The sequence below is a fragment of the Daphnia carinata genome, chromosome 10 (genome assembly GCF_022539665.2).
Source record: "Daphnia carinata strain CSIRO-1 chromosome 10, CSIRO_AGI_Dcar_HiC_V3, whole genome shotgun sequence".
In the NCBI taxonomy this organism is placed as follows: Eukaryota; Metazoa; Arthropoda; class Branchiopoda; order Diplostraca; family Daphniidae; genus Daphnia; species Daphnia carinata.
This window is the reverse complement of record NC_081340.1, coordinates 5,225,608-5,237,513: the sequence shown is the minus strand read 5'-3', so window position 1 is coordinate 5,237,513 and position 11,906 is coordinate 5,225,608. Positions and strand designations below refer to the sequence as shown.

Below are 11,906 nucleotides of genomic sequence, written 5' to 3'. Positions count from 1 at the left end.
TTAGGCTGCAAGCAATTCTCATTCGCTTTCGAAGTATTCCTTCCTATTGGTTCTCAACTAACCGTATTATGGTTTCAGGCAAAGGGGTAGGGGAATTAGATTAAGAACTAGATACCGACCAAAGGACCATTGGTTTTTGGATGTTGGAATTGTTGCCTACGGGAAAACATACATATATATTTTACAGCTGCGAACCATTTAGTATAATATGGATTTAACCAAACCTGGATGCAATCATTTGATAGGTTTTGGGTCGTTCGCCAAGCTCAATTATAGACCAATATTTGCGCTCCTGTAATGAATTTCTGTTAGTTTTGCATTAAGGACACTGGGCCATATTGACGAAGATGCTTTGAACAGAACTCTGAAACCATACCCTGAGTGATTACTATCAGAGATTCGTCTTTGTGAGGGGTCACCCAATTAAACATCTTTCTCAAGAGGATCCAGGCTTCAGCTTGGAAGAGTCGGAGACGCATTTCATCTTCATGAAAATCTGCATTTCAGGCCGTGCCAGCAGCAAAGAATAAGAAATTACACGAAAAAAAACAAAACAAAAAAACTCTCATACACGTCTGCCTTTCAGACGATAAGTCATACTACGAGACGCATTTTTCCGGCTGCATAGTTAGGGTACCGATGCTACTATATGATGTAGGCCTAACATTGCAAATGCAGAAAATATTCAATTGTGGTAACGAACAAACACATTACTCACGAAAACAAGTGGCAGAATTGAAACATGGCTTTAGATCATGTCCTTGGGATGACCAAGTCCAGGATTCCCAATGAGAAACAGCAGATCTTCATATGGAACTTTCCTAACACACCAACAATTTCTAGTGAATTCTTCGTGATGACCAACCAGACCACAACAAATTGTTGGCTCTATTTCTCTGCTTAACTGTGTAGCATTCTAATGAGCCACCATCTCATTATTCAGGATGGCTTGTCTATCTTGACCCATCTTATTCTCCACTAGTAATCTTCAGCTGGGACATAATATTACTTTTGATTTTTACACACTTCTTGAATTCGTTTCCTCAGTGGTTGCTTAGCCAGATATGAAATTTCATATTCCTTAACCTTACATAAGCTTTTCTTCCCTTTCCATGGGAAAGAACAAATGAGCACGTTCACAGATTCTTTGTCAGATTACTATCAATGTTTTGAGTTATGCAACACAAAAAGCTGGGAGTTCCAAATCCATGCAATCAAAATGGCCTTACATCCTTCTCATCATCTAGAAACAAATGTATGTAAATGTGGGTAGTTGATCCCCTATTTCAGTCAATGTACAAATCACATACCAGACTTTCCACATCAGAAGATGCAACTCGAATACAGGCTTGTTGCTGTTATTGCAACCCCTTACTGAACAGTGAAGCTTATCCTAGCACTGCAGATGTATTAATTGTATGGATTAAAGATCAACCTTAAATGAAATCAAAGTATACTTCTAATGGTCCATTCATTGCCAATGACTTACTTATTTGTTCCAAGATCAGTTTCGCGGTAGTACACTTTGGCAATTATTTATCAGGTCTTTTCAACTTGCAATTTTGGGATCCTTAACGGGCACGTGGTTCAATTGTAGCCACAGAAAATGTAAGTTCAGGTATCAGCTGATTATCTGTGGTACCCCAGGTTGCCGCCAGAATATCTCAAAACGAAATTAACATCAAAAACGCAATAATGAAAGTATCAGACCATTAAAAATTGCGCTGAATTCTACTGGACTATAATTTTCTTTTAATCATTGCGAATTCAAACATAACGTACGACATCATGCTTTTACCGATCAATGATACAGTTAACTACGTTAACGGGTCTGTATATTTCGCTGGGCAAAGGCAGATCAGGCCTAACGTAAAAATTTGCCATTTTTTGAAGAAATTCAATAGCTGCCTCCCTTTTTGTAACTTTTATATGAACACTGCGCGCAATGTAACATAGAATTTTAACGGGGACTGTGCCTGTTCATCGAAGAAAATAGATGAATGGTAGGCTACTCTTGTTTTGTTTTTTTTACAAAATGGGTGTGAAAAAAAAAAGCTAAGCGTTTTGTTCATAATTGATGTAAAAGCCATCCCAGTTCAGTTCGAATTCTTTTTCTGTGTACTCTGTTTGCTTCTACTTCGTTACTGTGCCTAACCCAAGTGGGGTTGGGCGTCTCGGATTGGAGTAGTAGGTTTCCTATTCGTGTAAGCTGGTGTCTATAAAGCGCCCATTTGTCGACGTCGGAATCATTAAGGAAGATGTGCCGCTACGTTCGGTATGTCTTAGCTTGATGTAAGGAACGAATTAAACTATTAAACTATTTTATTACCATTGACTATTAATTTAACTGTTATGATTGATTTGCTGCTTAGTCACCTTGTCTGACAAGTGTTGCAGGACTCATACTGGTTCACATTTGTTTGGGCATTACGGCGGGGTGAGCTGGTTGAAATATGGTGACTACCTTAGTATGGATCGTCAAGAAACTGATAAAATTATAACTAATAATACAATTCGACATACCTTACTAATACAATTGCCAAACGGAACACTTCTTTTACTGAGGCGGATATGGACCATTCGGTATGGGACATGGCCTTGGGTACGGACGCAGAAACGGAGTCTACGGCCGTTATTAATCCAACTTACGCTTTTCCTCTTTACTTCATTTTACGAAAAACGAATCACGTAGTGCAACGGCAATTCTGTAATAAATGGGTTTGAAATGCATCAATGTTTTTGTTCTAAAATAATTGTAGATTTGGCAAAGAAGGAGTTGGATTGTTTCCCATTCCGTTTCAAGTCAACTCGTAAAACCGTGCCTTTCTACTAACTAAGTTGATGAGACTAGTTTCAGGCAGAAATAGAAAACGATCCGTCCTCCCAGCTGGATAGGTCCATTCTCGGTAAATCGTCACCAGCGCAACGTTTCCTTGGATTGGATTCGCTTACAATCTCCATTGATTTCAACTGAATAGCGTCCATCGCATCACCATTGTCGCACAACACTCTAGCAAGAGTTGTCTTACGGATCTCCTTCAATTGATCTACAGTGAAACAGCCGATTTACTAAATTCACAAGAATTAAACGAAATCAAATTTTTGAATTACCAGACGTGAAACGGAGGGCAGGATCGTCGGTCTCGTACCAGAAACGATCGCCAATTTTCGAGCGCAAGAATTGATCGGCAATAATACAACTGCCAACCGGGCCAAGAATTCCTTCTGGTAAAGAGTTCTCAGACAAGATTCCAACGTAGAGATCAATATCCTTGATATCTCTGCAGACAGTCTGGTTAAGCATGGATTCTCAATTGATAGAAAGAATAAAAATAGCCAGTTTACTGATAAATTTGTTTGATAACGACAAACGACGATGCTCGCATTTCCTTCTCTAAACTTGGCCAGTCGTTTACGGACGAGAGATTGCACAATTCACGCCACTGGTTATACGGTGCTAGGCCATGATCTCTTCCTCTTTGTATATTTAGTGCAAACAAATCAAAGCCATGATGTGATTTTTCGGGTTGGAACAAGTGGTTGGTAACCTGTGGTAAGGAATCAATTATCGTCCGCTATTTGATTCAACTAAAGCTAGACTAGTAATATGATGGAACGGGATAATACTTGAGTGGAGAATGACGTGTCTAATTTTCTGGGACACTGTTGGGCATTGCCACGTACTACTGCGTCTAATTTTCCGAAATCCCACAAAGCGAACGGATTGAAAAGAATTCTCGTGAATTGCATGTAATCGATGTTCCGTCCCTGTGCTCCATAAAGTTCCACTAGTCCCTGCATGGTTGGTTTTGTAAATCGAATATTGGTACAGTCTAGCACAGACTCAATCTATGTCTTTCACATTATAAACAAAAACCTGTAACATGCTGTGGCCGAAACGGTACGCCGCTGTAGAAAATTCATTGGAAATTCCCGCGTCAATTTCCTTATTGTAGCTGCTGTCGTAGTCGCTTGCAAGTGGTCGCAGCTTCAAATGCTCTGCCAATGTTTCACCTGGATGTAGAAGGTAATAGGATTTTGTTCTTTTGAATTTTTTAATTGACGACTTACCAATTAACAAAGGCACGAATTCATTATAACTGATGTGCTGCAGTTGAGCAATGACAATGCGCCGGGTCTCTTCATAAATGCGTGTGTCATCCCAGTCCTTGTTCATGTCGGCTAATTCATTGGCGATTCGGTTGTGCTCACGCATCCAAACAGTATGCATTGCAGTTAATCCGATTTGTTCGTTTACTCGTACATCACCTGTAGTTTCGTTAAAAGAGTTAGGCATTAGCAAATATTAACGGCTAGAGTCCCTATTTTTCCGTTTGAAGAATTAAAACTTTTATTACCTGCTTTGAAACAGTAACGGCTTTGTTTAATGAGCTCGTCACGGTTGCAACCGTCTTTGGGATCGGCAGAAATAGGAAGCATCCAGCGTCCATCTTGATACAACCTACCCCTCATATTGCCATTAGCGTGCGCTCTTAATCGAATATCTCCTTCAAGACGAGTGGTTGCGTAAATCATTGACCCGTCAATGTAAGCGGAAGCTTGGTTAAACTGTTCTCTTCCATCTGTACAGCATTGAATATTGAATAAACATTAAGTTTTCCTAACTGCATTGAACCACTGTCTAATTACTTATTCTGCATTGAGGGGCCGGTGCTGAGCGGACGAAATCCAGACAATGGACGCCTTTGTCTGCGTAAAACGGGTCAGTTTTATCAACTTGAATTGGAAAGCATTCTGGATGTTGCTTGCGTTGACCGCAACAAGTGATGGCACTTCCATTTTCTCCTTCGGTTTTTTTCAAAATAGAAATTAGGTACATAAAAACGATAGTTAAGTGGTTAGCGGTAACAACCTTTTGACGATCCAGTGTTTGTCATATCATGATCGAGAAATTGGCCCCATGTGAGAAACAGCATCGAGAGCTTGGTTTCAATGGCAACAGGCTCTGCATTGTCGGTAAAACGGCGACTGATTTCTCTGGCAGACAGCAAGAACTGATCGTTCCCCAAGACGGACTTTGTTCTCGGAGATGAATATCCATCATCATAGGCAGGCGGGAGGATACGGCGGAATGGCTGTAAAATCGCTCCTTTTTCGGGAGCATGTAAATTATTGCATGAGCCGTCAAGAGTCCGGAACTTGTCACCAGGACGGCAGTTTTTCTTGACAGGCGTAATAGAGCAATGGACCCATTCTTTGAGAAGTGGACTAGCGTCAACGGATTGGAGTTCTTCGATGGGTATCTGTTCTTTTTCCAACAAGAGACGGACGGATGTTTCAGCCAACACGGCCGAATCGCTAACGTTGCGCATTTCAGGACTGAGTGTGGTGACCTGCTGGTGGTAGGAGGAAGCGGTTTGCTCAGTTTTATTAACCTGCTGATGGAAGAGCTGCTCTTCCAGTGCTTTCCGGCTTTTGAACTCCTCTCGAGCTTCTGCCATACTTTCGTACACCATTTCCGGCCGGAGGGTGAAGTTAGATCGTGTCCTCTGGTGGCTTCTTTCTGCGTGGTTCGACCAAGCGTTAAACAAAAGAGCAAGGTGGACGTAATAATATCTTTACCAGAAGTCCTTGAACAAACCTTTAATGGGGAAAGACAGACTCAACAATGGGGTGTTTCCGACTTCTGTGGTACTAAATTCTAAACGAGGCTGTTTAGAACCAACTATGAGCAAGGTCAACAGAATGGAACAAACGATGGCGGTCGAACTAGACACCCGACATATCGTTAAATGAACATTAGGAAGGATCTAGGACAAAGTGACTATTTTGACATACCCAAGTCCAATCCACAGGCATAATCTCCAACGGCGATGCGATTCTAGGGATCGCTGGTAAGACGACGTGCTAACTTCAACGTAATCGCGTTGTAGTGGTTCGTGCATGATAACAATCAACAATGAATGCTTCACTGTTTTCAGTCGATCCGACTCATGTCAGACTCAACGGTGAAATGACCAGGTTTCGTTACCTTTGCCTACGTGACTGTTTGTGCTGACAGGTGAAAATCGAGGGTGGATTTGGAAGGTTTTCTTCTGATCCATGTTGCCATCTTCCATTGTTTAATGTTAAAAGACAAGAGGAAGCCCTACAGAAGAGTCCCCGTTTGGCGGATATGCAGGAGTCGTTGGGTTTCCCTATCACTGTCTAGTCTTTACATGTTGTATCTAAAATGTGAAAAATAGATTTATTCTTGGTCATTAAAATATTTCAAAATGAAATTTTTACATAAACACAGCATAATAGTAGGTCACATGAATAATGGAATCGTAACGAAAGCAGTTCTTATCTGTTGAAAAGCAGAATGCTGTTTGCCGGTACCTCGAGCTAGGTTATGTTGCACGTGATCGATGACTGATGGGACCCCATAATTCTCAGTGAATAGTAGTTGTTGGGCGCAAGTCAAGAAAACGAGAACATGCAACAGAATGACGGTGCAATAAACTATGGTAGGTGAGAGATTCTCTTGAAAACTATTCCACAGTTAAAATAAGCACTAACACAAGTCATCCGGTATCACCATCTGGAACTACACGAGACATGATACGAGAACGAAACCATTTCGCACAGTACTGTTTTAATGTGATAAAGAACACTGTGGAAGGGAGTCACTAACCTGAATGCATCAGTAGACATGGGTTATTTGCAGATTAGTCAACAAGTAACTATTAACACACGTGCAAAGACAAAGAAGGCTGGACATCTACGCCATTAGCCAAAATGCTTAACTAAAAGTTCTTTGGGTTTTCCAATGGAGAAGTTTCCCAAAATGTTTCTGCATTTCCGGGGTTGTTGGCTGTTTTACGAATTTCGAAAAAAACTATTTGTCACACGAAGATAATAAAAAAAGTCATAGTAATTAATTTGAAAATGATATTAAAACTTATTTTCAATCGTATTTGTTGCTTTACATTTTTTCATGATTGCAAAAACAAACAATGAAATTTGAGATTAGAAATTTGCAACCCTGGGAATCAACACTGTTTTCCCTCCAAAATGTGGTGGGTAGCAACAGCAGTTTTATCTTGCTGGTTTTTGGCGCTGCCTGGTTCGTTTAGTTGAACCGAATGACTGTTGGCATTAAGAGATCGAAGGTCATGTTGAAACAAATAATTGTGTGGAAACTAAAGCTGTGCCGTGCTACGATGTAACAATTCTAATCACCTGGCATTAAACTTTTCTTACTGGTGTTTCAAACAATGTTTAAAAAAACGTGACGAACGCAGAGCAGTGATAACCTTACCGTCCCATCCCTGTAATCCACGAGAGAAGTAAGACCGTCGAAGGATGAATACAGCTTCGTGTGCTGCTGACATGGTAAGTGGCCATCTTGTAACAACGTCGTGATACCGAGAAAGCATGACTTCGCGTAGAAATCGTATTTTAAATGCTTTTGCGTTTAGTCGACACGTTCTATGTGATGTAGCTATCAAACTGTTCATCGCCTTTTTAAGGTTATCAGTGCCACGACACATGTTTGATCATTCTATTTCTGTCTTTGACTTCAAATGGACACCTAGTTCCCAAACCAAAGATGGTTTGCGTGCGAATGTATCATGGTTTTGGATGAATACTTGAAACCGTCAATTTACTTAGAAAAAACTCCCGTGATTTTCTTGGAGATATCCCCCCCCCTCTTTTTTTCCTCATTGATGGAGTGAATAGGAAGACGTCCTCACCGTTATTTTGCCCACATAGTATATACTGCCATGCATTCGTAATATAGCCGACCAAGATCAACTGATGCGTTCGACATGACAATCCACATCAGTTTAGCCTCCTCCCCGTTTGTATTCGCTGGCAAGACTAGTCCTTGTTGCATGATCAAGCATGACAATGTATGTTGGTTGGTGGTTTCTTTCGTGTAACATGCTTTCAGACCATCATTCGATGAGGATGAATTATTGGACAAAAAGCCCGCCAAGAATGATCGAGGGCCTTTGCTAAGAGGTGACACCTTGCGTGAGGTTTCGCTACTTTGTTTAATGAGCGTGAATTCCCCGTCGATGTTTTTTTTTTTTAGTCGCGAAGTTTTTGGCATTTTTACATTTAAGTGGCATCGTCCTTTTAATTTTTACCCCGAACCTTGACTGATAAGCCATTGCTCATCATTTTCATTTACGGTTTGTAAATTTCTGCGGCGCACCTTGAATTCTAATCGTTTCTAATTCATGGCCAGTATGGAACGAACCTAATGGACGACAATTCAAAAGTGAATTCAAAGTTTGTTTTTTTAATTTTCGTTTTTATTTTTCAAACAACCGCAAATTCATAATTGATTATTTCGTTGTTTTTTTTTCTTTCGAAATAATTTTGTTTCTCGCCAACCATCTGGAACTCTTTTAGAGTTCACTCGACGAGCAAAGTATATTTTAAAAGTACAGTAACAGATCAATGGAGAAAAAAGATAATTCTTCACAGTTTTTGCTCTCATCAAATGTAGCTTGCGGCAAATGAGCCGTGTTGTGTGTGCTAGTCATACCCGTATGGATAGCTCGTGAGCAGCTTCGTTAACAAAAAGGCCATCTTGGTCACGCTTCAACTGGCTCTCCTATTTTTTATTTTTTTTTCTCTTTATTTTTCTCCCGTTAAGACTTAAGACGAAAAAAAAACCTCTCGCTAGTCGCATGAATTTAACCGTCGGAACAACGGGCCAAGAAGCCGCTTAATAGAGCGGACGTTTATTTTTTTCTGTTCACCTAACTGCTTCTTTGTTGCGAAAGGTGACACAACATTCGGAAGCTGCTAAAGGCAAAAAACAAAACAAAAAAAAACTTTCTCGTCGCCTCTAGTCCGACATGTGGCGGTAATAACAGGCGATCTCCTTCTCCCTTGAAATTGACTTTTTCTCTTTCTCTATTTTTATGCTCTCATTTATGAACACACTCTACGTTGCGACCGTTATCATTGCGCCAACTGTGTCCACCCAATCAAACTCCTGATGTGTTTCTGTCGCTGCGTAAGTTACACTGGCCGAGCTAATTTATTTATAGGGCCCTTTGATGTCACAACAGTTACAGCGCCAGTCGTTCCGAATTCTTTATGAAAGCGGAACAGTGGCGGGATTTAAATATAATGACTTAAAATATGAGAAGATTTCGTGAGAGCTCCTTTTTTTTATAGAGTCTGAATAGCCTCGTGAAGCCCAACACTCCTGTGTGAAAGTGAAAACGTAGACATGGGGAGGAACAGCGCATTTTACGAGGGCAGGCGACGTTGAATAATGAGCGTTGTTTTTCTTATTTTTACTCGACGAATCTGGTGTGTGATGAACAGGTATTAGACTCGCTTGTATCTCTCTTACAACCGCATACTTTTACGTATGTTACGTCAAATTTTTCAGTCATTTTTTTTTTGTCTCATCCGTAACGACGCCGCTGACGGTCCGTTTACCGCTCCCTTTCGCTATGCGTACTTTGTTAGCCATATCGATGCACTTAACGGTAGCACCTGCTGGCTTAAATTCTCTTGACAGATGTACGACCGCCATGGTTGCATATCGGTATTTAGGCCACTATCAAGCCAATTTTTCTTGTTTGTTTCTTTGCATTAAGGAACATGTTAATAAATGTTACAAACTGACAGGTTCTTGAAGTAGAAAAATGGATTGTGTCAACAAGCGCCGGTTCGCTGACAATCTTACAAATGAAATCGTTTGAAAAACAAAAAATCGAGATTTAAAGCTGATTTTAAAGATAAACTTGCTCAAAATCCTTCAAGACCTAGACGTTGGATTGCATTCGCATAGACTCATTTTACCTATCCTGTTCGAATCGTCAAATGCCTTCTTGCGTTATTTATTTTTTTTTTTTTTTGGTACGTCATGGTATGTTAAACCGGGACGAAGGTCACCTTAGTTATGGAAGAAAAATAGTTTCGATGTGCACAACTGGTTTTTATAGTTTTTTTTGTGGGGGTGGGAGGATACGTGGAGTCTCCCTGAAGTGAATTAAGAGTTAAACGTACCAAAAATTGTACGTTTAAAAACAAAATTGTATTTCTTCTACTCTTGTCAAGCGTTCATTCGACGAGGTGAATCGAATTTTTCAAACGAAACGATACAAAAAAAAAATTCCCATTTTTCTCGCGTGAATTTCCCCAATGGCATCGGGGGCGAATGTTCAAAACTACCTTGACTGCATTTGAGATTCAATCCATTCAAGGCTGTTCCAGTCGACGGGTCATCCAATCGGAACCGGAATGAAAACAGACAAAAAAAAACAAAAACAAGAAGAAGACACCTGCCTTTGAAAAAATGATTGTTGTTTTGCCTTGGAGCCACACGGCCCACTCCTCCACTCATGTGGTGAAATATTGCCCTTTGTTTTCTTTCATTTCTTATACCGAGGGGGCAAGGCGGGGGGGGGGGGGGAATCTAGTATCATATTTTTGATTCTTCACGCAGCCAAGAGAATCCGTCCGTGAATGGGTGTGGTTGCGTCCTCGGCCGGCCCGAGTGAAATATCTGAAGCATTGCAGCATGAAGTACAACCCGGAGTATAATAAAAGAAAAAAGGGACCTGCCATTTCTCCTCCAATGGCAGCCCAACTTTGTTGCGTTGGGTAAATGGGAAGAGCCTTACATGTTCTGTTATTTTTCATTTTATTTTTCCCGTCGTCACGACAAGAGAATCGATAGTACAAACGACACGCGTGCTGTTGCACATTTCCAGCTGTGGGACCCCAAGGTTTTGGTCGTTCCACCAACTGTGACACACCGTCGGCTGTTGCCTTTCTCGCAATGTGGAAAGTTTTTTGTTTTGAAATTCTTTCCCCTTTTTTCTTGTACTATTTGATTAACAAACGAAAATGATAAAACGCGGAAAGCCCACGACTTTTAGATGCACGGGAAGGTCGACATGTCTATTAAGCAAATCACATTTCACAAAGTACTTGCATGGATGCATTGAGATCTCTGATGGACACGAAACTCACTCGTTAAGTCTATCTGGTGGTCGTGTCTCATTTACTTTTTTTTGTTTTTTTTTTGGCGGCATTGAATGGATGAGAAATGCTCGTTTTAAAAACCCATTTTCCCTCAACAGAAAAAAAAGCAAGGCCAATCACATTTGATTCGTTTTCGAAACAATGGAATTTTGTTTTTCAACTGTGCGAGAAACAATTATTCGTCACGATTTTTGAAAGGAACTTATTTTTTTCGTGTTTGACTTGCGGTCGGATGGCGACCGACTAACCCCCCAGTTATAAAGGTGTCACGTTTTTTTTTAAAAGGAAGATTCCCTTTTTTGCTATAGCATTTTCTTGGCTTTAAAAAGAAAATCAATCCCTTGGTGTCAACGCCCCTCTTCTTCACTCGTTTCATTTCCTTTTTTGGTGTACTTACGTGGGCGCTTTTTCTTTTTGGTTATCGGTCCTTTTTTATTATTTTTAGGAAGAAAGAACGCATGCTTGAGGTGTATAACGCAATCACGAGACGTCACGACTTCCGGTGGCCTCTCCCCCGTTACGAGGATCGTCAAGACTTAACATCTAGGCTTGTGGTACTGTTCAAAGAGAAAGGTCAAGGCACCGGAGGGGAGGAGGTGATGCTTGCACCGCACGACGTTCGAAAAATGACGTCTTCAAGTCTATTTCTTTTTCTTTTCTTTTTTCAGAAAAAAAAAACACATAAAAAATTGAAAGTGAAAAATCACAAAACAAAAATATTTTGAGGTTTTCAAAGAGAATTTGTTCTCATCGGTTTGATGAGGAAGTAAAGCGTATAGTCAGAGCCATCATTGAAACCGCCTTCGGCTTGTCCCTGGCCAGCAACAGGTGATATAATGTGAAAGGAAATCCGCGTCAATTACTGCACTATGTTTTTTTTTTTTTTTTTAAAGCAAAAAAAAAGGTAGAAAACAAGGCCCTTCTGTACATAGTGTACA

The 11,906-nt window shown here is 40.5% G+C and overlaps 1 protein-coding gene across 2 annotated transcripts; it reads right to left on the bottom strand.

Moving 5' to 3' along the window:
- Positions 1-2,688: 2,688 nt before the first annotated feature.
- Positions 2,689-6,179, bottom strand: LOC130695916 (peroxidase-like). 2 transcript variants are annotated; one of them, XM_057518980.2, is made up of 12 exons: positions 5,993-6,179; positions 5,800-5,932; positions 5,603-5,730; positions 4,874-5,524; positions 4,651-4,806; positions 4,359-4,583; positions 4,072-4,269; positions 3,878-4,014; positions 3,628-3,795; positions 3,346-3,548; positions 3,112-3,281; positions 2,689-3,047 (listed from the first exon to the last, which is right to left on the bottom strand). In XM_057518980.2, exons 1-12 carry the CDS (start codon positions 6,078-6,080, stop codon positions 2,854-2,856), a joined length of 2,451 nt encoding a protein of 816 aa, XP_057374963.1. In that variant the 5' UTR covers positions 6,081-6,179; the 3' UTR covers positions 2,689-2,853. The 2 variants fall into 2 exon arrangements, with proteins under 2 accessions (XP_057374963.1, XP_059353156.1); XM_059497173.1 differs by having other exon boundaries at positions 5,800-5,927; positions 5,993-6,113.
- Positions 6,180-11,906: the final 5,727 nt, after the last annotated feature.